Source organism: Octopus bimaculoides, chromosome 5, assembly GCF_046866305.1.
Source record: "Octopus bimaculoides isolate indiv1 chromosome 5, ASM4686630v1, whole genome shotgun sequence".
Classification (NCBI taxonomy): domain Eukaryota; kingdom Metazoa; phylum Mollusca; class Cephalopoda; order Octopoda; family Octopodidae; genus Octopus; species Octopus bimaculoides.
This window is the reverse complement of record NC_142932.1, coordinates 1,221,475-1,246,252: the sequence shown is the minus strand read 5'-3', so window position 1 is coordinate 1,246,252 and position 24,778 is coordinate 1,221,475. Positions and strand designations below refer to the sequence as shown.

The 24,778-nt window shown below is 38.2% G+C and overlaps 1 protein-coding gene across 1 annotated transcript in view; it reads right to left on the bottom strand.

Moving 5' to 3' along the window:
* The window catches only part of LOC106875603 (bactericidal permeability-increasing protein), a 76,457-nt gene that overhangs the window by 41,365 nt on the left and 10,314 nt on the right, over positions 1-24,778 (bottom strand). The window contains exons 2-5 of the mRNA XM_014923819.3: positions 22,174-22,273; positions 15,899-16,030; positions 13,970-14,043; positions 963-1,105 (exon numbers count right to left, since the gene is read on the bottom strand). Coding sequence (XP_014779305.1) covers positions 963-1,105; positions 13,970-14,043; positions 15,899-16,030; positions 22,174-22,273 — 449 coding nt within the window. The remainder of the gene's footprint in view (positions 1-962; positions 1,106-13,969; positions 14,044-15,898; positions 16,031-22,173; positions 22,274-24,778) is intronic.

Genomic DNA, 24,778 nt, shown 5'->3' with positions numbered 1-24,778 from the left:
AAAGAGCCAATATCGAAGGAGCCAGAAAAAAACCGTTAACAACAGAAAAACACAAAACCGTTGCAAAGGTAAATAAGAATTTTTTAAGGAAATTAAGTGTACGGATTTAAGTGAAATTTTTGAAGTTACTTCTGTCAGTAAATTATGGATGAAATTACTTTCATCAATAATTGTGAACTTCTTTCTGTCAGTAATTTATCGTTGTTGCTTATAAGTAGTGATTGACAATTTACAGTGAAAACAATAATGATTGAACTTAAAGTAAAAACAATAGCGTCTAAAAATGAAAGCGAAAACAATAGAGAGTGAGTGACATATAGAGAAAGGAGGAGAGAGAGAGAGAGAGCTAGCTAGTTAGACAAATAAGATAGATAGATAGATAGAGAGAGAGAGGGAGAGAGAGAGAGAGAGAGAGAGAGTGAGTGAGATACGCGTGAAAAGCGAATACACACACATCTCTATTTTATATTTTAGACGACATTGTGATAATCCTTTGACCAATGGATGTAAGGGAAGCAATGAATTTCTCAAAGTTACTCCGCAAAGACTTACCTCCCTTGTCCACGTAACACAGGAACATACATATATATATGTATGTATATATAATATATATATATATATATATATATATATATATATATATATATATATATATATATATATATATATATGTATGTGTGTGTGTGTGTGTGTGTGTGTGTGTGTGTGTGTGTGTGTATGTATGTATGTATGTATAGGACTGGGAATACATATTGATTAGAATGTAAGCGAGAGACAGAGTAAGGGGTAGAAAGATGGCAAATGAATTAAGAAGAAAGAAAGAAAATGAGCGGAATCGAATAGAGAAAAGTGAATGAAGGGCGAGGTGCATAATAAATGAATAGAAATAGAGAGAAGGAGAGGAAGTAATGAAAGAGGGATGGAGGAAAGGAAAGGGTGAGATTTCAAGTATAGCAGCTTACCTGATGCCGTAGAACACTTCGAATGGTGCCTTTGAAGAGGAATATAACGAAGTTGTAAAACCAATTATAAGTGTCGAGGTCAAAAGCGATATCACAACTGCAATGTGTTGCTTTCACATCAGGAGCTCCGTGTGGTGTTTTTGCTAAAATAGAGAGAGAGTAAAAGTTATGTTTTATCGAAATTATTGCAATAGAGAGAAAAACAACAGCATTAATACCAGGCGGTGACAGGAGCAAAAAATTAATCATGAAAAGTTGCCGAGTCTGCAGCGCAGTACCACGAGAAGGAATCCATGCTATCCAACAGCATCTTGGGACACTGGACTGACGGACCGATTAAATGACTCGGAGTTTGGTTAGGTCCAGATCCTGGTAGACAAAAGCAGGAAAGAGGTGACAAGCAAGATGATTAGTCTGACCCAGAAATGGACCAAGACCAAACTATCTCTGAAAGGTCGGGTGAGGGTTAATTATGACTATGTCGCATCTTTCATCTACTACCACCGTTTACAAGATCCGCTCTTCTGCTGCTATCTTTTTGATTGAGCTGCAGTCTTGGTTCAAGCCTAAACCGAGGCAGGGCGCCTGACACCTAGAATGCCTTCAGGCGCTCACAGACCTCAACCATTCTGTCAGAGTGGTCTGTGGCTGTTTCACCATGAGGGTCTACAGACGATTAGTGGGTTTTAAGAGCTACTAATTATCAGGGGAAACTGAGCATCGATGAAAATCAAATAACCGGTCCGTTCTGGAGGACTTTGCACCAAGCCTCATGAACAATTTCCAGAAATTCTCTGACTAGGCAATGCTACCGGAGAAGTGGGAATAGCATTTCGGGTTCGGAGTAAACTTTACAAGCGTTATAGTGCCTGTCCAAGATGCGCACAGAGTGACGAAACCGTCTTGCACGCGCTCGTACAGGGTCCGTGTGTTGCTGACTTGTGGAGATATGTTGAACTGCTGCTATCACATGTAGGAAAGATCTGGCTATCGGCTGACATCGCTGTACAGATCGCCCCGTCACCTTCCTTTGGCCGAGAAGAGCAGGCAGTTTTCTACTGTCAGGTTACTATGGCGAAGTAGGATAGTATGATGTGTGGTGGCCACGACTGAAATGACTGTAGACAGACACTTTCCTTTACGGCCAAGTTCTCATCAACGTGTTCAAGTTTCACTTGGAGAAGAAAGTGAGGTTGGAGAATGGAGGTACTGCCTCCCACCACTGAATTTGTAAAAAGGTTGGGTATTTACCCAACCTTTTTACAAAGAGAGAATGACCCGAGTAAGTGGCCCTGCTCTAATCTTGCACTTGTATGCTGAAAATACAGAGGAGAGAGAAATACTTGTAGTATCATCTCTGGCTAAAAGGGTGACTTGGGACCTAAGGGATTGTCTTTCACCTCTCGGTGGTGTTTCTCACCTTAACGGGGAATGTTGCTGTTATAATTCTTGTGTTAATTGTCCTTTTATTGTTTACGCGTGTTTTAGTAAATCCTCTCTGTCCTTTGTGTTTGTATCGAGCTGAACGTCTTTGCAGTCCTTGAGGCCAACAAAGAAAAGGTCGGTATTTTTTTGTATCTCGTTGTTGTTATCGTCTTTGTTGTTGTTGTTTTTGTTGTTGTTGTTGTCGTCGTTGTTGTTGTCGTCGTTGTTGTTGCGGTTGTGGTTGTTTAGTCCTGGATCAACGTTGAACAGACCAACAGACCAACAGACCAACAGACCTACGCTCAAAGCATTCTAACCATCACCGCCCGCCCCTTTCGGAAAAGGGACGGAGGTTTTCTTTTTCGAAAGGGAAACACAGTGCGATGTGCACTCAGAACCACTTCAATCTTTTTAATAAGACCGTATAGGTTGGAATTTAAGAGACACTAGACTGCTATTTCTAGCAAGTTGAGCGAACACGTACAGTCACTCCACCTGTCCATCATGTCATCATTGGGAGTTTATCTTGTCAAATCTGATGATGACCCCTAACGACTTGTGATTCAGATGACGAATCTAGAATTATCTAAATAAATATTTAACGAAATAGCTAGAAATATAACAAAATAATTGTGAAAATAAAGGATAAAAAATACTGAAGGATAAATTGAAAAAAACTTAAAAAATTTTTTTTTTAATATAAAGATAAAGATAGAAAGAAAAAGAAATTTTGTTAAGCAAACAAAAAGAATATTTCTCAAGGCGACAAGGAAATTCGAAAGAGAGACAGAATTAAGGCTAAATGGATAACATTGTCTATATACATTAAAAAGATTTTTGTTTTTACGTTGTTTGAATATGTAAAGTGATGAATTAATCTATCACTAGTCCGAGTTGATCGCAGATAGCAAAGAGGATGGAACACACACACACACGTAGATACATTCATGGATGTGTATGTGTATGTGTATGTGTGTGTGCGTATGTGTTTGTGATACTTTTACAAGAAGAGTGGTCACCATAAGGAGATAGTATGGAATAATTTTTCAGTTTACAGTTAAACTGCTTTTATTTCAACTCGACATAAAAAACAATGATATATATATATAACAGAGATTTAGTAAGGGATTATCAATCAGGGCAAAATATTTCATAAAGAAAAAATATGTAATGACCATTATTTATGCCATGTCTCATATATATATATATATATATATATATATATATATATATATATAATTTAAATATAGGATAAAATCTTTATAAGAATTTATCAATTAGTTAGCGTGAAAAAACCCCAAACGGGAAAAATTTATTAATTATCCCCTATAAATATATTCATGTATAGCAATGCCCTTAATATATATATATATATATATATATATATATATATATATATATATATATATACATATATGGGGGGGGGGGGAGAATTCACACAAAAAACAAAAGACGAAGGCAGGTGGTATAGACAACAAACAGATGTATTAATTTAACGCTCGGCAAGTGTAAAAAGTCTTTAACGTTTCGAGCCTACGCTCTTCCACAGAAAGGAACACAGAAAGAAACAAGGAGAGAAAATTTTTTAAATGTGTAGTCGCTAGCGATCTATAGTTTCAGAGTTGTCTTGTCCGAGGAACGGACAACATATCGAAGAAAATACGCAGGTAACAGGCCATTAAATCGACCTAAATAAAACATTCTACACACACACACACACACACACACACACAAACAGTTGTTTCTACAAATTCGTGGACCATGATAAAAAAACGTCTTGAACGTCAATTCAGTTGGATTCGAAATTATTACTACCACACCATTTCCTTTTCTCTCAATCGCTATAAAAACTGTAACAGTAACACTGACACCACCACCTAACCATTAACTCAACAGGTACACAACCTCCAACATCAAGCCGCTGATGTGCCAAGAGCAATGAAAATAACATTGATCTTGGTACTACCGACACACCGCAAATTGGAACTGCTTTGAGTCTACCACTTCCGGTTGCAACAAACCACATTTCACAGATCTATCTGTCCGAAAAGATGCATTTACTAAATCTTTGCCCAAAATTCATCTTAGGTCAGTGATTTAAGGACAAACTAAAGCTTGGTATAGAAACTAATTTCTGCAGAAAGGTTTACCAACGAAAATGAATATTAGCTCTGAAGCCGCCCAACCTCTCCGTCCTCCAATAGCACTATCCGTAGCTCCACCTCTACTATAAGCACTACTTGATTCTCCATCTACCACCCAGACAACCTACTTCACTCCTCCTTCTGACACCGAAATTAACACTCAGCTAATGAGATTTAAACATTCAATTTTCAACATCTTAAAATAATATTCAAGTCCTTCCTTTAACCTCTCTAGATCACAATTCCTCACTCTGCAAAACCTACATTTAGAAAAAAAACTGATAAAACTACCTACAGGCGAAAGGAGAGAATTCTGCAATGTAGAAAGTTAATACGAAAAATTGGCATTCGAGCAATTAAGCAACACTACATTATATGCATTAGTAAAGTGTAAAATAGCAAATATCCTGATAACGTGGAATACTTATTATTCCCTAAGTTTTTAATATATATATATATATATATATATATATATATATATATACATACATATATATATACATATGCATATATATACATATATATATGCACATATATACATATATATACATACATATATACATACATATAAATACATATATACAAAGATATACATATACACACACACACACACATATTTATATATATATATATATATTATATATATATATATATATATATATATATATATATATATATATATATATATATATATATATATATATATATGCATAGTGAAACTATTAAATGTGAAACAATATAAAAGTGAAACTATTTATAACTTAACTCCGTCGAGTTATTCTTCGAGTTTTGAGACGTAATACGAACCAGTTATACCACACAATGCTTCATCAAAAGTATTTCATGTTATATATATATAACCCAGTGCATCACCGGGGCCAAGAATTGGTGCAGGCGTGGTTGTGTGGTAAGAAGTTTGAAAAAGAGTTGGCAGATTATTTGCCAACTGTCAAACATATAGCTCGGGGGTGGGAGGCCAAATTTGCAACGGTGTGGTTGCTGTTTGGCACTCCCGAGGAAGCTTGCAAATTTGCAAGCGAGCCCCTCCGTATTGTGGGTGGAAGCTGATAAGAGCCTGGGTGTGTGGGCTGCCGCCTGGGATAAATCCCCGGTGGATAGAAGAGACTGTTCCCAGGGATCTGGGTGGCAGCAATTCCAGGCTCCTGAGTCAAAATGATGCCTGTAGCTGTTTGGGTCGGAGCAAAAGCTGTTTTGACCCTTTGGACCCAATCAGCTCAAGACCTTGTTTTCCCTGATTTTTTGAAGATGGCCGGGTTGAGGTACCCGTTGATACTCGAGGGACGCCCCCCCCCCCCAAGTGTCACCTGTGCCTGGAGCCTGGCCATATCAGGAAGAACTGCCCCCAGGGCCGTAGTAAGGCCCTAGAGCAGGAAAAGGAAAGGTGCCCCCCCCCCCCCATTGGAGGGGGAGACGGTGGAAGTCGTGGAAAAGGTTGCCTCCACGAAAAAAAGAAAGCGGAAGAAGGTGAGCAACAATGGCTGCTCATCGAGGGATCCGCAGGTTGCGGGAAAGGAGGTCCTTCCGGTTAAACCAACAGAGGCCCCTGCACTCGCAACCCAAAAGAAAAGGAGAAGGAGGGAAAATGGGATACGGCAGGCGGATGTTGATACACCGTCGGCATGTCCCGATGCTTCATCGGTGGGAAGGGTGCCACCGATGAAGCAGACTGTGAGTGGGACAGTGATTGCATTGTCTTCTACCACAGGGGAGAGGTCGTGGAGTGCTACCTGGATGGCATACTGGACCGTGAACGGTTAGAATTCAGGTGCCTGGACTATCCAGAGTGGCCTCCACAGGTGAACGCGGAAGTTCTGAGCAACTCAGAGTTGTTCCAGATAATGGCCTCCTTTAGAAAGGAAGATTTTCAATTCCTTGGAATAGGCCCCGACTTGTCACAGCAGGCTTGCTGCCTGCGGGCGACAAAAAAGTTGCTCGGGGAGGAAGTTTAATGAGGCTTAAGTGCCTATTCATTGATTGTTAAATTATGATTGTTCGATTTGATTTGATTGTATGTAATTTGAATTGTAAAAGAACAGTGGTTTCGAGGGGTTTTCGGTCGGCGGGCGCCGAATACCCCTCCCATTTATAACATTCGCATTTTGTCATTTCCCTTTTCATTAATGTAAATGTCCAGCCCGCATTGCTTCTATGTAAGGCCTTCATGGCCAATTTCCATGAAATAAAGAAGTTTGCTTCCTAACTACATGGTTCCGTGTTCCCTGCGAGGTAACTTGGGCATGTGTCGTCTATTATACACCCGACAGGCGTCTTTCAGTTTCCGTCTACTAAATCCACTCACAAGGCTTTGGTCAGCCTGGGGCTATAGTAGAAGACACACAATGGGACTGAACCCGGAACCATGTGGCTGGAAACCAAGCTTCTTACCACACAATGACGCATGCGCCTCCACCACGGCCTTCTCTAAATATCTAAGGCTTCTTGACTTTTGTTGTCCCCTTATTAGCTCACAACACTCCTTATGTGTGCGCTGGTGTTCCTGATTCAAACCACTGACAGGAAGGTGAACTGGAGCTTATTCATGAACAGAGATCAGAGACAGACAGGATAATGTATTCATAACTGAATTTCAATTACCTCGGATTTTCATTCTCCTTCTTTTCCTCTTCCTTCTCCATCAACTCCTTCACCTCATAATCATCATCACAAGTATATTGTCTGATAATCATATCAAAGGATAATGCTAGAGACTAAACAATATACTTGTGTTTTAATTCACCTCTGAGAGTAAGTAAAATTGACTTGTTTAGCGGAGAACAGATATGAGATAAAAGCAATTTCATAGACAAATAAAGACCCATATATACGCACGCACGCACACACACACACATGCATGCATGAAAACACACATACACATATACACACATGCACGATCTCATACACATACAGATAACTAAAAACCGATCCAAATTAGCAACAAAGCCAAAGTCGTTGAAAGCAAAACAGAAAAAAATAACATCAGCGAAAGTGTTCTTTTTTACATTGGGTTTATAGAAACAAGCAATTAAAGTTGTCTGACCTTTGACACGTACTGTGTGATCCTTTTACGTAGTGTAGGTTCACTTCCGTTTTATGGTTGAATTTTACATTGGCATGCTTGCCTGCTTACAAGCATAAAAGTGAATCTGTATATATATATATATATATGTATATATATATATGTATATATATATATGTATATATATACGTAGAGAGAGAGGGGGGAGTAAGATATGTTTTAGTGTGCGAATGAGACACACAGAGAGAAAGGGAAAAGATAAAGACAAATTAGAATGTGTGTGTTCTAGCGCCATAGAGTCTGTATATGCAAACACACAAAATACATACATATATGCACACAGATATATACACACATATACATACCTACAAGCATACATACATACGTACATACATACATACATACATACATACATTATGTATTAGCTACTTATACATTCCCATAACTCAAAACAAGTAAGGTCTATGGAACGTGTCCCCACGTTAAGATTTGTTTATGAGAGAAGTATACAAAGTATATATATTAACCCTAATTGTGATGGGGCCTCTGATAATCAGTGCTAAGAAAATTTAGTTTATAATTTCATAAACTTGAATAATTTATTGCGTCTTGAAGAGAAGTGAGTCTTTGATATAGGGTCTGTCTAGCTCAATGATTTTCAACCAATTTTTGCTTATAGACCCCTTTGATACCTATTTTACTCCTATTTTACTCGGGGGCTAGAACTCTCAGAGCCAGTTGAGGTGTAAAAATTCATTTTTATGATTAAATAATTTTAAGAACTGTATTAAAAAATGTTTAAATAGTTTGTGTATAGTAGAAATATAACCAGTTTATTGCACATAAATTTTAACAACAAAATCTTATATAGATCTCCATATCTAGCTCAACTGAATATATTACTCAAAATAGCTCAACACAATTGAATAGACATTTTATATTAACAAATAGTACTTGTGCATAGTTAAGACCTAAGAAAGATACGTATCACACAGTACCATGGGGCTTTACTTGGTCGTATGCAAAAAAATCATCCACAAAAATAAAGACAAAACTGATATCATTGAAAACTGCAGGTCTATGGTTACATTTGTCTGAACTAAATGCATGGGCACAGTGGGTAGTTGTGTGGGAGTCCCATAAACATAGGGGCCCAATTCTAATTCGTATATGCTGTCGGCTTGCTGGTTACGACAGTGAGTGTTCCAGATGATTCTATCAACAGAACAGCCTGCTCGAGAAATTGACGTGCAAGTGACTGAGCACTGCACAGACACGAGTCCCCTTAACATAGTTCCCAGGGAGATTCGGCGTGACACAGATTATGACAAGGCAGGTCCTTTCAATTTACAGGTACAACTCATTTTTGTTAGTTGGGTGGACTGAAGCAATGAGAAGAAAAGTGTCTTACCCAAGGAGACGAACTCGTAACCTTACAATTGTGAGCCGAATATCTTTACCACTAATCCATGCGCCTCCATCTTGCTGACAATAAATGTATATTATAAGGCCCAATATACAGATTTTTCCCGGAACCTAAAACCCTGCTGAAACGGACCTGGCTGAGCCAGCAGTTTGCCTCTCTTAGACGAGCTGCCTTCACGACAATTAAAAAGTACGTCTACACATACCTTCTAATTATTATACAGAGCGCTCGTTCACCCTCTCGAGTTAAAACTCCATCAACTTGGCTATAATGAACACTACCAGAGTACACAACCAAACCTGCAATCGGTTAGCATGAACACGTAAGCATGTGACTAGCACGGATAAGCCAGCACTCGGTCGAAAACTGTTGAACTGAATGCGTACGTACACACACGCATGCGCACACATTCTTCTCTCGGTTGACACGGCGGACTGGTTCTGCGAGTCATCGCATACAAACCAAGACCGTCTAAATCGAAGGAGGAACGTTTTTATTAATATTGTCATTACAGATCCGCCGAGGTTGACTTTGCCTTTCATCCTTTCGGGGGTCGATGAATTAAGTACCAGTTGTGTACTGAGGTCGATCTAATCGACTGCCCCCTCCTCCTCCCCTATAATATAGGGCCTTGTGCCTAATGTAGAAAAAGATATTTTCATTACAGAACGACAGAAACAAATTTTTTAAATAGTTTGAAATGTGGTTAGCTGTTTCTTAATCATGTTAGTCCTACAGGGTGGTGCACGAAAACTTAGCCCAGGTTCCGTAACATAGTGTAAATACAGAAATGCTTTTGCAAGGATCATTTTGCAAATTATTTCAACCGAAAAAAGTACGTTTTTAATTGCTTTACACATGTGAAATGATATGGCTCCAATTTTAGATTTTCCAACACCCTTGACATGACCTCCTGCTTATGTGAGACTGCTGACCCAATTTACATATTGACTTCTTTGGACTTTGAGTAATCCATTGGCGAGTGTCCTGAATAACTTCCGGCGTTCGAACTGTAGAGTCTATCTGTTTTGGGTCGTTGTGCCCTGACCCCGTAACGCGCCAATTCTTAACCAACATTTGTATCGTTCTCTTTGCCCTTTAGCCTTTATTTGGAAACTTGACTTCAAACATTTCGCGCGTTTGCTCAACAGAATCCGTTCTCATATACGCATCCACAATCTCAACACCTAACTTATTACACCTGGATCCTTGGATCTTAAATTTACATATCATTATTCTTTGCTCCGACTTTTGCGAACCGTAACTCTGTGGAAGATATGGGAATGGAAAAAAATGAAGCTAAGCCTATCACGAAAGGATATACCCCCAACAAATAAAACTGAATGAATGAAACTCATGATTCACAGTACCAACGACCTGATTCGCCACATGGGATGGAAAGCGTTCTTTGCTCTCAACAATCTCATAACCAAATCTAAAAATCCGAATCACCAAGCCTTCTTTTCTCATTCAGTGCTTTCCACTTATTTTCGATCAATTCTCCTGCGAGTTAACTTGGGATCCTTTCACAACAATGTAACTTTCATTTAATTAAGGTATATTCCATCTGATGAGTAGCTAGTGGAGCACCCTTCGTTGAGTAATTACTACTTCCGACGTTCTCGTAGCTAGAAAATATATCTAGCTCGGATTTCACCCGCTCCATTTCCTAAATTTGGATTTCTATTCGCATACATAGAAACCCTAGTTGCTAACCTTGAACTATAAAATAACTTTTTCAGCTTATCGCACTTCGATATAGGAAAAAATTACCACTTCTACGCCCATAGACCACTGTTGTTCCTGAAAGTTTTTTTTAATACCGTTTACGGACTACTCGAGGCTTACTAAAGTCCTACACGTGTATCGTTGGATGATACATTTATATATCATTATAAACGAAAACAAGATGACAAAGAAATAAACGATTATTTTATAAACTCCATTAGCTTACAGGCGTTTCTACTATAAGAAGCAGTGGTGGACCTATAGTTGAGTGCAGAAACACCTGCAAGCTAATGAAGTTCATAACATAATCGTTATTTCTTTTGTCATCGCATTTTCGTATTACCGTTCTATACTCACCTAACACTGTTCTGAAGCATACATATATTGTGTTCTACACCAGGCTATTAGCCTCGCAATACCTAAGCGAAATATTAAAATTATGTGTGGGTATGTGTGTGTGTGTGTGTATACAACATACATATACTTACACACACACACACACACACACACACACACACACACACACACATATATATATATATATATATATGTATGTATATTTATATCTTTATATATATGTGTATAGACATATATAAATATTCATACATGTTTGCTTATACATACATTCTTACGCACACACACACACACACACACACACAAACACACACACACACACACACACACACACATATATATATATATATATATATATATGTATATATGTATGTATGTATATCTATATATATATATACACTTACATACACAAGCTTACATACAACTTCCGTTGCACATATTTAGATAGACAGAGAGACCCATAGATAGATAGATAGATAGATAGATAGATAGATAGATAGATAGATAGATAGATAGATGACCTTTAGAAGTGCAGTCGATTGCTAAATTTCAGGACACAACTGCTGAAAATAGTTCACGTTGTTTATGTTGTTTACGTAGCCAGTGTTAGGCGCCGTACCTTTGCAGATAGATTTATGAGGCACTTACGATCTCATAACATCATTCTATACATAGCACACATTACAGATTATCTTGAATGATAATTTGTTGTGTATCATAAACATATAAATGCGTGTGTATGTGAGTGAGTTTCTTGCATATATTTTAGTTTCTTGCATATATTTTATTGCTGTTGTGTTTACGTTCAGATGTACTCGGAACGAGCAGCTTCCTCTCTGTGTGTGTTTGTGTGTGTGTGTGTGTGTGTGTGTGTGTGTGTGTGTGTGTGTGTGTGTGTATCTGTATGTGTCTGTATCCGCGTGAGTGAGTGTTTGCCCGTTGGGATATTGCAGGATGACTTAATAAAGTGTTTATTTTAGACTGTTTAGTTATGTTGCATACGGGGCAAGGCAATTCTTGAGTCTGTATATCGAATCGCGGCCCAGAGACTCAGGGAAGAGTCTGTGAATATCTTATTGACTCAACAGTATTCGAAATCAGACAGTTCTCGTTATATGATTCATCATTACATGTCTGAGCTTGCTCTAGGTTCTCAGCTAGACAGAGGAGGCGTCTTATAACTACAACAGATATGTGTGTGGCACCAAGCCATTCAGTTGGCTTCACTGCGTGCCACAACCCTAGGAATACACAACAGCAACACATAGGTCGCTGTCACAGATGAAAGTTAAATGTATTTCCATGACAAGCTATACTGTCCCAAAGGTTTCTTTATCCGTCACATCTGGAGAAATTGAACTCATGACTCCTAGGTCAACGATCCATTTGTCGTTAACTAACCACTACTCTTAACAGAGAATGTTACCAATTATATCGTAGGACACCTGCTTGCAGTTAAGAGCAAAGCCCCTTGGCGACCTCCACAACACATTAGCGCCGAGAAGACACGAACCAGACTTCCCGTTCGTTGTTTGGCACCTTATCTGTTTGGCAAGCTACACAAAATCAACTGTAATGTGCATCAAAGTTTCAATTTTAGATTGATGGTATAAAAAACAACTTTTTAAAGATTTTCGATAAGTAGCCTTCGAAAGCCCGAATTTATATGGGTAAAATCTCCACTCGTTATGCACATCTCTATATCATACTTCTCATCTCTCTCTCTCTCTCTCTCTCTCTCTCTCTCTCTCTCTCTCTCTCTCTCTCTCTCTCTCTCTCTCTTTCTCTCTCTCTCTCTCTCTCTCTCTTTCTCTCTCTCTCTCTCTCTCTCTCTCTCTCTCTCTCTCTCTCTCTCTCTATCTATCTATCTATCTATCTATCTCTCCCTGTTTTATCTTCTAGCTTGTCAACTGACCTGAACACGTTACTATTTGGCGAGGGTTTTTTTTTTACTATCTCCACAGCTACAATGTTTGTCCCAAATAATGTCTTTTTCTCAAGGTGTTCCCCAAGATTCTAATATGTCGCCTGCGTGTTTTCTCTCTTGAATTAACGATCTGCTTGCTGATAGCTCTGAAAACGCTTATACAAGTGATACCAATTTTCATGTCTTCTAACCTACTACACACAATCGTCATTCACAAGCAACATAGACACCTCGCATCAAATCTTGCTGGCCTCAGAAACAAAAGCCACGAAAGTTTCTGTGATGCGAGTGTCGTTAATCTAATTTTCTTCGCTGCGTATATCTATGAAACAATCTTGTATCTCATCTTTATTACATGTTATTAACATCCTCTCAGTCGCAGCAAATGCTAGGTCTCTGAAATACTGATACTCTCTCCTAGGGATCCGACATCCATAAAGTGGCAAAGATTAGCATTCGTCTTTAAAGTTATATAAAATTTCAGCTCCTGATTCTGTAAAGCTCCCAATGAAATACTGATCACACAAACAGATCGCTTCTACTGCCTTACTCAAGAACATTCTGGACCCTATCCAAAAGAAGGCTATTCAAGTCATCCCCAGCTTATGTAAGCGCTGCCTCTCAGTCTGCTTTCATATTGAAACGACGAGGCTACTTGTCAGCTGCATACTATCTCACCCCTCTCCCATTACTCAGTCTGAGTTTCCCGCACACACACAGGCACTCCAGACCCCACGCTAATCGCTGTCCTACAACATCAATTCACGAAAACGTCAAACTTTTGGAATTTCGTCACTTCTAATGTTTGCATACAGTCTTCGACTTACAGCAGTTGAACTTGAATATCAATACATTAACTAATCAGTTACCATTTAAACAAAACACTTAAGATAGAAGGAAGCAGAGAAAGAGACAGACAAACAGACAAACAGAGAGGGGCAAGTGAAGAGTTAAAAAGTAACATACTCAATTTAATGATGATTTCAACATGCGTTTCTGGCATATTGATCTTCATACTCCCAGCGTCTCCAACTCTGAAACTAGAAAATAAGTAAACACATTTTAATAATAACACTTTTATGCTTCATAAATGTATAGATGGTGCTGATGGGGAGAAGCAGGAGGAAGAGGGGGAGGAGGAAGAGGGGAGGAGGAAGAGGGGGAGGAGGAAGAGGGGGAGGAGGAAGATGGGGAGGAGGAAGAGGGGTGGAGGAGGGCCCCGGTAACGATGATTGAGTTGTAAAAGTAAGAGAAGACCAGAAATTTTGATGTGCGAAATAGTGAACAAGCGACAAGAATTTACCAAGTACAGCCCGCTTCTTTTTCAATCTCGCACTTCTAAAGATCTTTCTAAAATTTAATTTTTCAATACCTACATACATGTATTTCTAGCAATGTAGGTGTTCTAACACCCTAGTCATAAAAATGTGATTATTAAAATGTGTCAAAAAACTCCGAAGCCACAGAACAATCACTAAATTAATACAGGCATGGTAGGAAAAATTAAGTGAATAAGACTGCATCTTACCTCCGCAAAGGTTGTAGAAGGAATGGCAGTTAGTCTGATATCATGATTTCGAATTTAGCGCCAAAGGCACTCGATTCTTTTCAGTCAGATCTGCTAGTAGCAGTTACTGATATTCACTGTTAACATGCCTGTGTTCGTTTGAGTGCCCAAGCAACATTGAAACAACATGAATAATAATGTTCTTATATAGTTTTATAAGTAATTCACATGGTTCGTTTGTTTCAATGGTGTTTGGGCACTGAAACGAACACAGGCTTGTTAACAGTGAATATCAGTAACTGCTACTAGTAGATCTGAGTGCCTTTGGCGCTAAATTCGAAATCATGATATCAGATTAACTGCCATTCCTTCTACAACCTTTGCGGAGGTAAGATGCAGTTCTTATTCACTTAATTTTCCTACCATGCTTGTATTAATTTAGTGATTGTTCTGTGGCTTCGGAGTTTTTTGAGTCTATCTTAAGCAAAGCAGGTCCTTATTAATATCCTCCTATATATAAATATATTTTATATATATTTATTAATTTTGCTTGTATAGCTTTTACGCTTGCGGTCACTAACATTAGTATTTTTATGAATGATAATGTTCTTTATATATACATACATACATATATATATATATATATATATATATATATATATATATATATATATATATATATATATATATATATATATATAAACGATCATAGTGAGTCATCCGAGCTGCCGTACCTTCGTTATCACCATTCGGCTCATCCAACTCTGCACTGTCCTCAGATTGACACTCAAACACTGTAATGTTCGTATTGGAGCTTCCGTCGCGAATGCTAAGCCGTACAGCATGTCGTTTCCAAATTTCTGGCAGAGTGAATTGCATCATGGTGCTGTTTTTCTCACAGAAGGTACCCAATGGACCCTACGATACTGTGTAGTCGACAAAATCAAAAACAAGCAATGCGCAGGCATGAAATTAAAAATATAAAATGCCGACAATTTACCCATCGCACCTTATATATATATATATATATATATATATATATATATATATTTATATATATACAGAGAGAGAGAGAGAGAGATACACATACATATACACACATATATATAAATCTATATATATATATGTGTGTGTTTGTGTGTGTGTGTGTATGCGTGCGCACGCACACACACATATACACGTATATGCATATATATATATGCACTGAAGCACAAACTCCACCATTGTATATATGTGTTGAGAGAGAGTAAAAGACAGACAGACAGACAGACAGACAAGACAAACTGACTGACAGTCACAGAAAACAAATTTTTAAAAATGCTCGCAACAAACTCACAGATGACATCAAAGTCTATGTGCGATCTACATTAGTTAAATTGAATACTTACAACCACAATTTTTTCGAGTAACGCCAGTTACCAGTGATCTGTGCATTTGGTATTGTCATCGACCATTTTAGACCGTGTCCAGGCACAAAAGCAATGCTACCGTGGGGTTTTGTTAATTTATCTACATACAGACTGAAAAGAAAAAGAACAAACAAAATGAATTTTAGATTAATAATTACAGTGACATCTAAACAACTAATAGTGAATTTGTTTTATGTATGTATGTATGTACTTGCATAAAGTTTATATATATATATATATATATATATATATATATATATATATATATATATATATATATATATATATATATATATATATATATATATGTATGTATGTATATGTATATATATATCAGTTCGTATATATAAATATAGATAATATATTGATATATAATATATAATATAATATATATGATAATTAGTGCCATCTCCTATATTCCCACCCTAACCGATGTTTTGTGAGTGAATGTGTGTGTATGTATGTATGTATGTATGTATGTATGTATTATGTGCAGATTTGTACGCTTTATGTATGTATTCTCATCCATATAGTTGCATATCTAGACATGCTTGTATATATTTAAATGATAAACTTCTGGGTAGTTTTACAGATTTTTACAGTTCCAGTGATGGTTTGAATGTGTAGTCTTCGCATTAGCTTTCTCCTTTCTGGTTTTGAGAAGCCTAATTTCTCAAGATTGGTATTTTGGTAGTGTGTTACATATCCCAGGGCCCCAATAATTACAGGTATAAACCTGAACTTGTAGTCTGCATGGAGTAACTACAGATTTCTCAATAGTTCAGCGTAGGCATTCTCCTTTCATTGATCTTCAGCTTTATGTTAACATCCGCTGGGCAGCTAATTTCCACAACTGTGCACAGTTTCTCTTCTCTGTCCCAAATCATTACATCTGGTCTTTGTGCTTACATTTTATTCGGGTCTTCACTGGGACATTCCACCAGCATTCATTTTTATTATGAGTGGCTATGGCTTCTACCATGTTGTAGGTTCTTATTTCTTTGTTCTAGCTACAACATCATGTCTCATCGTTAGATAATACCTTGATGACATTTTTGGGCAACTGCTTATGATGTGGGTGATATGTTCAGTGTGAACTCCACAAAGTCTGCATCTGTTGTCACACTTTACCTGCATCACTATCCCTTTTACGCATCAGGTGCTTGGTTGATATTTCCTGTTCCTGGATTGCAAACGCATACCTTTCAAAGTTGGAGGTAGTAACCCGGCTATTCGTCCATGATAGACTGCTTTGATGATTGATGTTATGCTTTCTCCTAACATATCCATGCATAGTCTTCTGCTCATATAGGCTCATCCTTTCATCTGATGATCCGTTGTGGTAGAGTCGTGAGACTTCTTTGGGCATGTATTCTAGGTTATCAGACACAGAGTGTTGCTCAAGGAGCTGCCTTGCAAGTCTTATGATGTTATCAGCCTCATGTATGCAAACTTGGTCAAGGGATTCACTTCGACACTTGGTGGTTAAAAGATGTTGCCGAAGGGACATGATGCGACATTCAAAGTCATTTTGGGTCGATGTTGAGCCTTTCTCTCCTTGTTTTCGTTTTAGGTAGAGGCTGTCTACGTCACTGTTTATGTGGAAATTATGTGTGCTTGTTAGTATTGTTCGGGTTTTCACATCAATGGCTAGGATCTCATCAAGTGTCCAGTCAAGCAGCGCAAATGCTGGTATGTGTTCTGACTCTTTTTCATCTTATGCATACTCTTTGCATAACGTTTCAAGTCATCCAGAGAGAAACAGTGTTTAATATTGGTATTTCTGTTTTCTTGTGAACCAGTGAGATAGCCTTCAGCCTTCCTTAACATGAATGACAAGGGGTTTACGGAAAGTTTAAACAACATCACATAGAGGCTGTCTTCTTGGAATATGCCTTTGCGATACTGTTTCTATCGGTGATAATACAGTCACTCTTTTTGTTTAATTTCAAGATGGTGGCCCACGATGAAGTCAGGTCAGGTGTGGCTTTAGCAAGTTGAAGAGCTTCCTGCATCCATGAGTGGGGAGCAGAATCAAAAGCTTTCTTGTAGTCCAGCCACATTGAAACTAGGTTCCTCCTATGCTCTAGCACCTCTGACATCACAGTTTTGTTGATTAACAACTGCCCGGCACATCCTCAGACTCCCTTCTTCTCAGCTGCTTGATCTGTTGTGATAATGTTATTGGTTTCACAATGGTCCTGGAGGAATTGGCCGGTAGTCTTTTGCCATGTGGTTGGTTCTGCATTTGGGGATCAATTTTTTCTCTGCATTTGGGGATCATTTTTTTCTCTTCCAAAGCTAACCAGTGCAGTATGCTACTGTTCCTATTGAGAGCTTGCTTGTGCAGATTGATAAGATATGGTCGGTAGAATGTTAGCTTCTTGTACCAATATCCAACAATCAAGTCTCTTCCAGGTCCTTTTCCATTTTGGAGTTTCTGGATCACAGTTGCAAGAGTTTCACCATCAATGTTGTATGTCTTGGATGTAACGCAGGAGCAATAACTTTTTCGGATTTCTTCCACCCACAGAGCATCTTGGTTAAATTCCTTCTCTTCACTTCAGATTTTCCTCCAGAAGGAGTCTATGTCTTCTCGTGAAGGGGCTTCTGTGATATTCACTGCTCCTCCTCTCATGATTCTGTATACTGCTGCCTGGTTACGGTTAAATTTTTTGTTTATTGTTCTTCTCTCAGTTATTCTCTTCTGATGTCGGAGTTTTTCAGACAGCAATTAGCCCCTGCTTGAGGGTAATCAGTTTGCAAGTGGGTGCCCCCTTTTTCCTGTCACCAAACATCATTTCTATCTCCCTCTTTACTTTGTTGGTGGGACGTATAATAATTTGTTTGTTTGTCTACAAAACTTGTGTATGTATGTATGTATGTATGTATGTATGTATGTATGTGAGTGTGTGTGTGTGTGTGTGTGTGTGTGTGTGTGTGTGTGTGTGTGAGTGTGTGTGTGTGTGTGTGTGTGTGTGTGTGTATTTTACACGGTCGAGGTTTTTTCCAGAGATATTCCCGGAATAAAACTCTCCGCCTAGACATGTGTAAAAACATATTTCAAGAGATTTGAATGACGTCACTGAAATGGCGTCGTTTTGCTTTGTTAGCTTCGAAAACCAAATATGTCGTTCACGGCCCGGGCGAAAACGAAACTGCATACGGAATATTTGCTGATGTGCGTAAAGTTTCGCAAACAATAAATAAATAATGTTACACGGTGAATAAAGAAAAATTCACGTAAAGTCATATTTAACACTTTCGAATATGTTCAGATGTGATAAGATCTTTCGCTGCAGAGATAGTCCAGGAGAAAATTCTCCACAAGACATGTGTGAAAATATGTTGATTTTTTTAAATTGTAAATTACGTCATTGTATCGTAGGATGCATGCGTTTCTGCGTTGTTTCATTTCGTAAGCTACGAAAGCCAAATATTTCATTCACAAACCTGAATAAGAACAGAATTATTCTTATGAAAACAGCATACGGAATATTTATTGAGAGGATTTGGTCAAGCTAGAATATAACGCTGCTCCGTGCGACATTGTTTACTTAATTCTAGCTTGACGAAGCGAGAATTAAATAAAAATGGTGATCAGAGGACGATGCACGTCAAGGAAGTAATGAAATACAAAGAAACATTTTGTTCAGCATTATTAATTTTCAATTCGAAGGCGGCGAGCAAAATGCTTAGCGGTATTTCATCCGTCTTTACGTTCTGAGTTCAAATTCCGTCGAGGTCGCCTTTGCCTTTCATCCCTTTCGAGGTTGATGAAATAAGTACCAGTTGACCATTGGCGTCGTTGTTATCGACCGGCCCCTTTCCCCAACATCACAGGCCTTGTGTTTATTGTAAAAAAGGATTAATTCTCTGTCCAAGGAAAAATACCTTACGGTATTTCTTCCGGCTCTTCACATCCTAAGTTCAAATCTCACCAAGATCAACTTTGCCTTTCATCTCATCAGATCTGATAAAATAAAGTTCCAGTCAGACACTGAGGTTGGTGCTATCCACTAACATTCCCCTCCAAATTGCCAGCCTTGTTCCTAAACCAGAATCAATTATTAATTTTCCATCGTTAGATTGTAAGACTAAATAACCTCGGTATACTTCTTTTAGTTCTTTACATCTTGAGTTCATATCCCGCCAAGTAAACACTGTTTTTCATTCTTTCGGGGTCGATAAAATTAAGTTTTCGTCAAGCATTAGGGTCGATATTATCGACTATGCCCTTCCCCGCAAATTTCAGTTCTTGGACCCAGATTAAAAGAGATTATTAAGGGCAGTGCGTTGGAACTGTTACAGTGTTGGAAAAATTCTTTGCAGTACTTCTTCCGCACCGTATTCAAATCCCAACGAGGTCAACTTGCCTTTCATCCACCAATCGATAAAGCAAGTTACCAGTCAAATATTGGGGCCGATGGCATCGACTAACCTCTCCCTCCTCCAAATGTTAGACATTCGAAACAATTATCAGGTTTCCTTTCACCATTCTCTTTCACAATATTATGTTACAGTGGAAAGCAGCGAGCTGGCAGAAACGTTAGCACACCGGGCGAAATGCTTAACGGTATTTCGTCTGTCTTTATGTTCTGAGTTCAAATTCCGCCGAGATCGACTTTGCCTTTCATCCTATCGGGGTCGATAAATTAAGTATCTGTTGCGTACTGGGATCGATCTAATCGACTGGCCCCTCCACCAAAATTTCGGGCCTTGTGCCTAGAGTAGAAAAGAATATTATATTACAGTGGAAAGCGACGAGCTGGAAGAATCGTTAGCACGCCGGGCAAAATGCTTGGCGGTATTTCGTCCTTCTTTACGTTCTCAGTTCGAATTCCACCGAGGTCGACTTTGCCGTTCATCCATCCGGTGTCGATAAAATAAGTACCGATTGGGGTAGATGTCGATAAAAAAATTGAGTCGATAAAATAAGTACAGAGTGGGGTAGATGTAATCAACTTATCCCCTCCCGCGAAAGTGCTAGCTTTGTGCCAAAATTTGAAACCAATGTTATATCATGGTGGAATAACAAAGTCGTTAGAATCATTAGAGCTTCGGACGTAATACCTTGTATTTATTTACAGTCCCTTAGGTTACGAGTTCAAATCGATTAAATATACCTTGGTGTTTGATCGGTATTTTTTTTATCGATTCCAGTGTAATAAAAGAAAAAGTTGACCGTAACAGAATTTGATTTCTGACTCGCACAGGAATAGAATTAGTTATAATACTGTATTTGGCCAGTCTTCCCATAAATTCTATCTTTCCAATGCCTTAATTATTCCAACGTCCCGTATCAGACCAAACAGCAGAATGCCAATAACAGTAAATGGAAACAAACAAAAAAAACTGCAAAACGTAACAAAGTTATGGGGCTGCTGTGAAATGTTCTCTTAAGTAACAACGAGAGCTACTTAATGATTATGTAATATACATATATATATATATATATATTTATATATATAAGGGGCATTATATATATATATATATATGTATATACAAATATCATATCATATCATATCTGACGTCTTATAAGTACACTTTTTACATCCATCACACGAACGCAATGTGTCCCAGAAGATTGACCTGCATCTATAAACACGAGGTCAGCGTTTACGTTACTGGAAATTGATGGGTGAAGAAAGGGTCAATGAAAATTGAAGAACATTTTATAAACTTGTGCTCAGCAATAATATAATACTCCATCTCTAACTTGTAAACACGATAAGAATATAAGATCACTTGCACCAAAGATGGAAGTGGTCTATTCTATTCATATCACTTGAGAGAAATGTTTCTTCTATATGAAGTTAAGACGACCAAATCATTTCATAAACTTCGAACGCTATCTGGCCGTATTCGTGCTACATAGAGGGAAGCATGTTTCATGCCAAGCCTATCGCATAAAGCTCATTGAAAAACAACAAAGATGGAAGCTGTTGTTTCACAATCACCTTTAAAACTGAAAAGCTTTCTGCCAATTCAGTTGAGTGCATGCGGATCGTTATCTCCCAATGATCTGTGGAAAGCTATCTGACAATTATACATAAGAGGCCTGTCTGAGGATTATAATGATCAAGTATATATAATCCTAAATAATATATTTAATCCCAGATACCCTGTACCTGAAAAAAAGAGGTTATAGGCAGATCTGGAACACCTCTGCTCAGTTAAACAACGATAACATATAAATGATGTTACAATGTTACAATGATGTTACAATGATGTTACAATGAATTAAAGCTTACTTTGTCAAGCTGTAGTAAGTGTCGCCAGTGTGTACGATGTTTGGAATTTTTCGTATTGACTTGAATTGTTCATGAAGTTGTGTGAATCCAATAGTGGAAGCTGCCAAAAGAAAGCACAAAAAATCAGAGCATTATGATAGATGTATGATACTGTAGTCGGCATGAAGTTATGTCCATAGGTGTAGGAAATTATAATCATCGGGAGCCCCTCCGAAGATTTTAATCTTTCCACGATGTATAAGTTCGGTTGCTGTTGTTGCGACGGTTGCTTCTGCTATTACTGCAACTATTGCTGGTGTTGTTGTTGTTGTTTTGCTTCAGGTTATCCATAAAACTGAGAAGATATGTCATCAAAGGCGTTTCATTCATAACCATCTCATTTAGGATCTCACCAGCCTCCCATGATTCAAACATTAACTAACGTAGACCTCTAATGACATTGTCTTCTCTATGTTTTTCAATTCCACTAGAATCCCATCCACTCCTGACGCCTTTCTATCTGAGAATGAGCTACCTAGTTACCGCCAACGTCTCTACACAGTGTTATGTGCTGCGTTACAATTTTCCAAAGTTTCCCGTTTAAGGTGTCTTGGTGCACTGAACATTTAGTGAAGTGCTCTGCAAAGCGGTCAAGCACTTGTCCTTTTTTCCTGAAACATTGTTGAGCCATCAGCTGACTTCAGCTAATTGTTACTCCTTGCCTGAGGTCCGCATACAGCTTTCAGACCAGAATAGAAGCTGCAAATGTTATAGAAATCAGTAGCAGTTTGTAGCTTGATCGCAACTTTGCTTTCCAAACACTCCAGCTTTGTCTTGCAAGTCTACTTGCGGTATCTCCAAATTTAGCAGAGCTTGATCGAGTTTTTTTTCAACCCGAAGATATTTCTTGTGAGCTTGGTTATGTTGCTCTATAACTGAAACAAGAGCGTTATCCATGCAAATAAACCAGTCATATTTTTGTTGGGTTACCAGACGGAACTTCAGTTGCGCTATACACTGTTGTGCGAAGTAACGACTATCTTACATTCAAATTTATTCGTCTTTGTTATTTCTCATGAGTCCAGAACCTCGTCCTTATCTACTTCCAGAAATGATTTTGCATACTTATCCATTAACTTTCAGTTCCCATTTTAATTCGCTTGAAAGTTCCAGTTTTATTCCATTTGGAGACAACTAGGAGGGTTATCTTAGTATTTGGTGTTTTATAATAATTTTTATAACAATTTGCCATTCTCAACATCCACGTAAGCTTACAGCACTCGTGCCCAACTACCTAGTTACGCGGTGTAGCCTACACAACGTCAATGCTTTGACTACAAACACATCCGGGCCACTTTCCGTAATTCTTTGAGTTTCAAGATGGTGTTGGTAAAGAAGAACTCCTGCTCGAAGCAAAAATTGACAGAAAAGTTCTCCATTTGAATTGCACCTCCACACACTACCCTTTTTATTAACACTAGCCCTCTTTTCCGCTTCTTCTCTCATGCTAATTTTGAAATTACTCTTTAATACCAGTTTGCCTCTCTGGAGCATCCTGTGTATTGTAATTTGCAGATGATTGTAGAACTGTCCTTTTGCACCATTACGGTTAATTATTTTAGTGTCGTAAACACTGGATCGTGTGGTATAGCATCTCTTTCTGATGAGAACAAGGAAACTCATTATCCGATCATTCACAGCAGTTAGTTATTAGCCTATTTTGGCCATAATAATGTTATTTTATGGCCAAGTTTTCTCCAGCACGTGTCTCTCTTTTACTGGCTTCTCTGTCAAAATCATATCTGCCTCGTATCTACGACTGCCATATTCTGGCAGTCGGGTCTCGCAAAGAACTGCTATATCGATATTGTATTTTTCCAACTATAATGCCGTAAGTGCAGTGTCTCTTACCAATCTTTCCTATGTTTAGCAGTATTCTAACATTGCAATAGGTGAGATGAAAGTTCAAATTCTTGCATGGAATGGAATTTTTGCCACAGCTCGGACGCAATCACTGACAGTGCGATCCTCAGTGAACCAAGTGGTAACCAATCAAGGATACTTCTGCTTTTTCATCATTACTTCACAGCAATGCTTGCAAAATATTTAAGTGTTAATAACTTCTGCAGATACTAATAGCACATGCACACATACGCACATACACGTATACACACACTCTCTCTTTTTCTCTTTCTCTCTCTCTCTCTCTCTCTCTCTCTCTCTCTCTCTCTCTCTCTCTCTCTCTCTCTCTCTCTCTCCCTCTCTCTCACAGTTCTTACAGTATAATAAAAGCTGGTCTTTTCCTTTTGAGGTTGTACAGAATATCATGGAAATTCTCTGTCCCTCACCGCCAACTACTATGAACAAATTATTATCTCTCTTGTGTGAATTGTCCATTAGGGGACTTCACATGATTTTTAAAACTTCTTTACGTTGAATAAGAGAGAGAGAAGGGGAAAGAGAGGGAGAGAGAGAAAAGTGACAAAAAAAGAGGGAAAAAGAAAACTACCCACAAAGATTATACAAGCGTGTCGTAAGATTTGCTTTTAAATGATATTTTGGAGTAGGTGACCGGTTTTTTTATTTTATTTTATTTTTTAAACAAATATAACCCAAAGAAATTGAG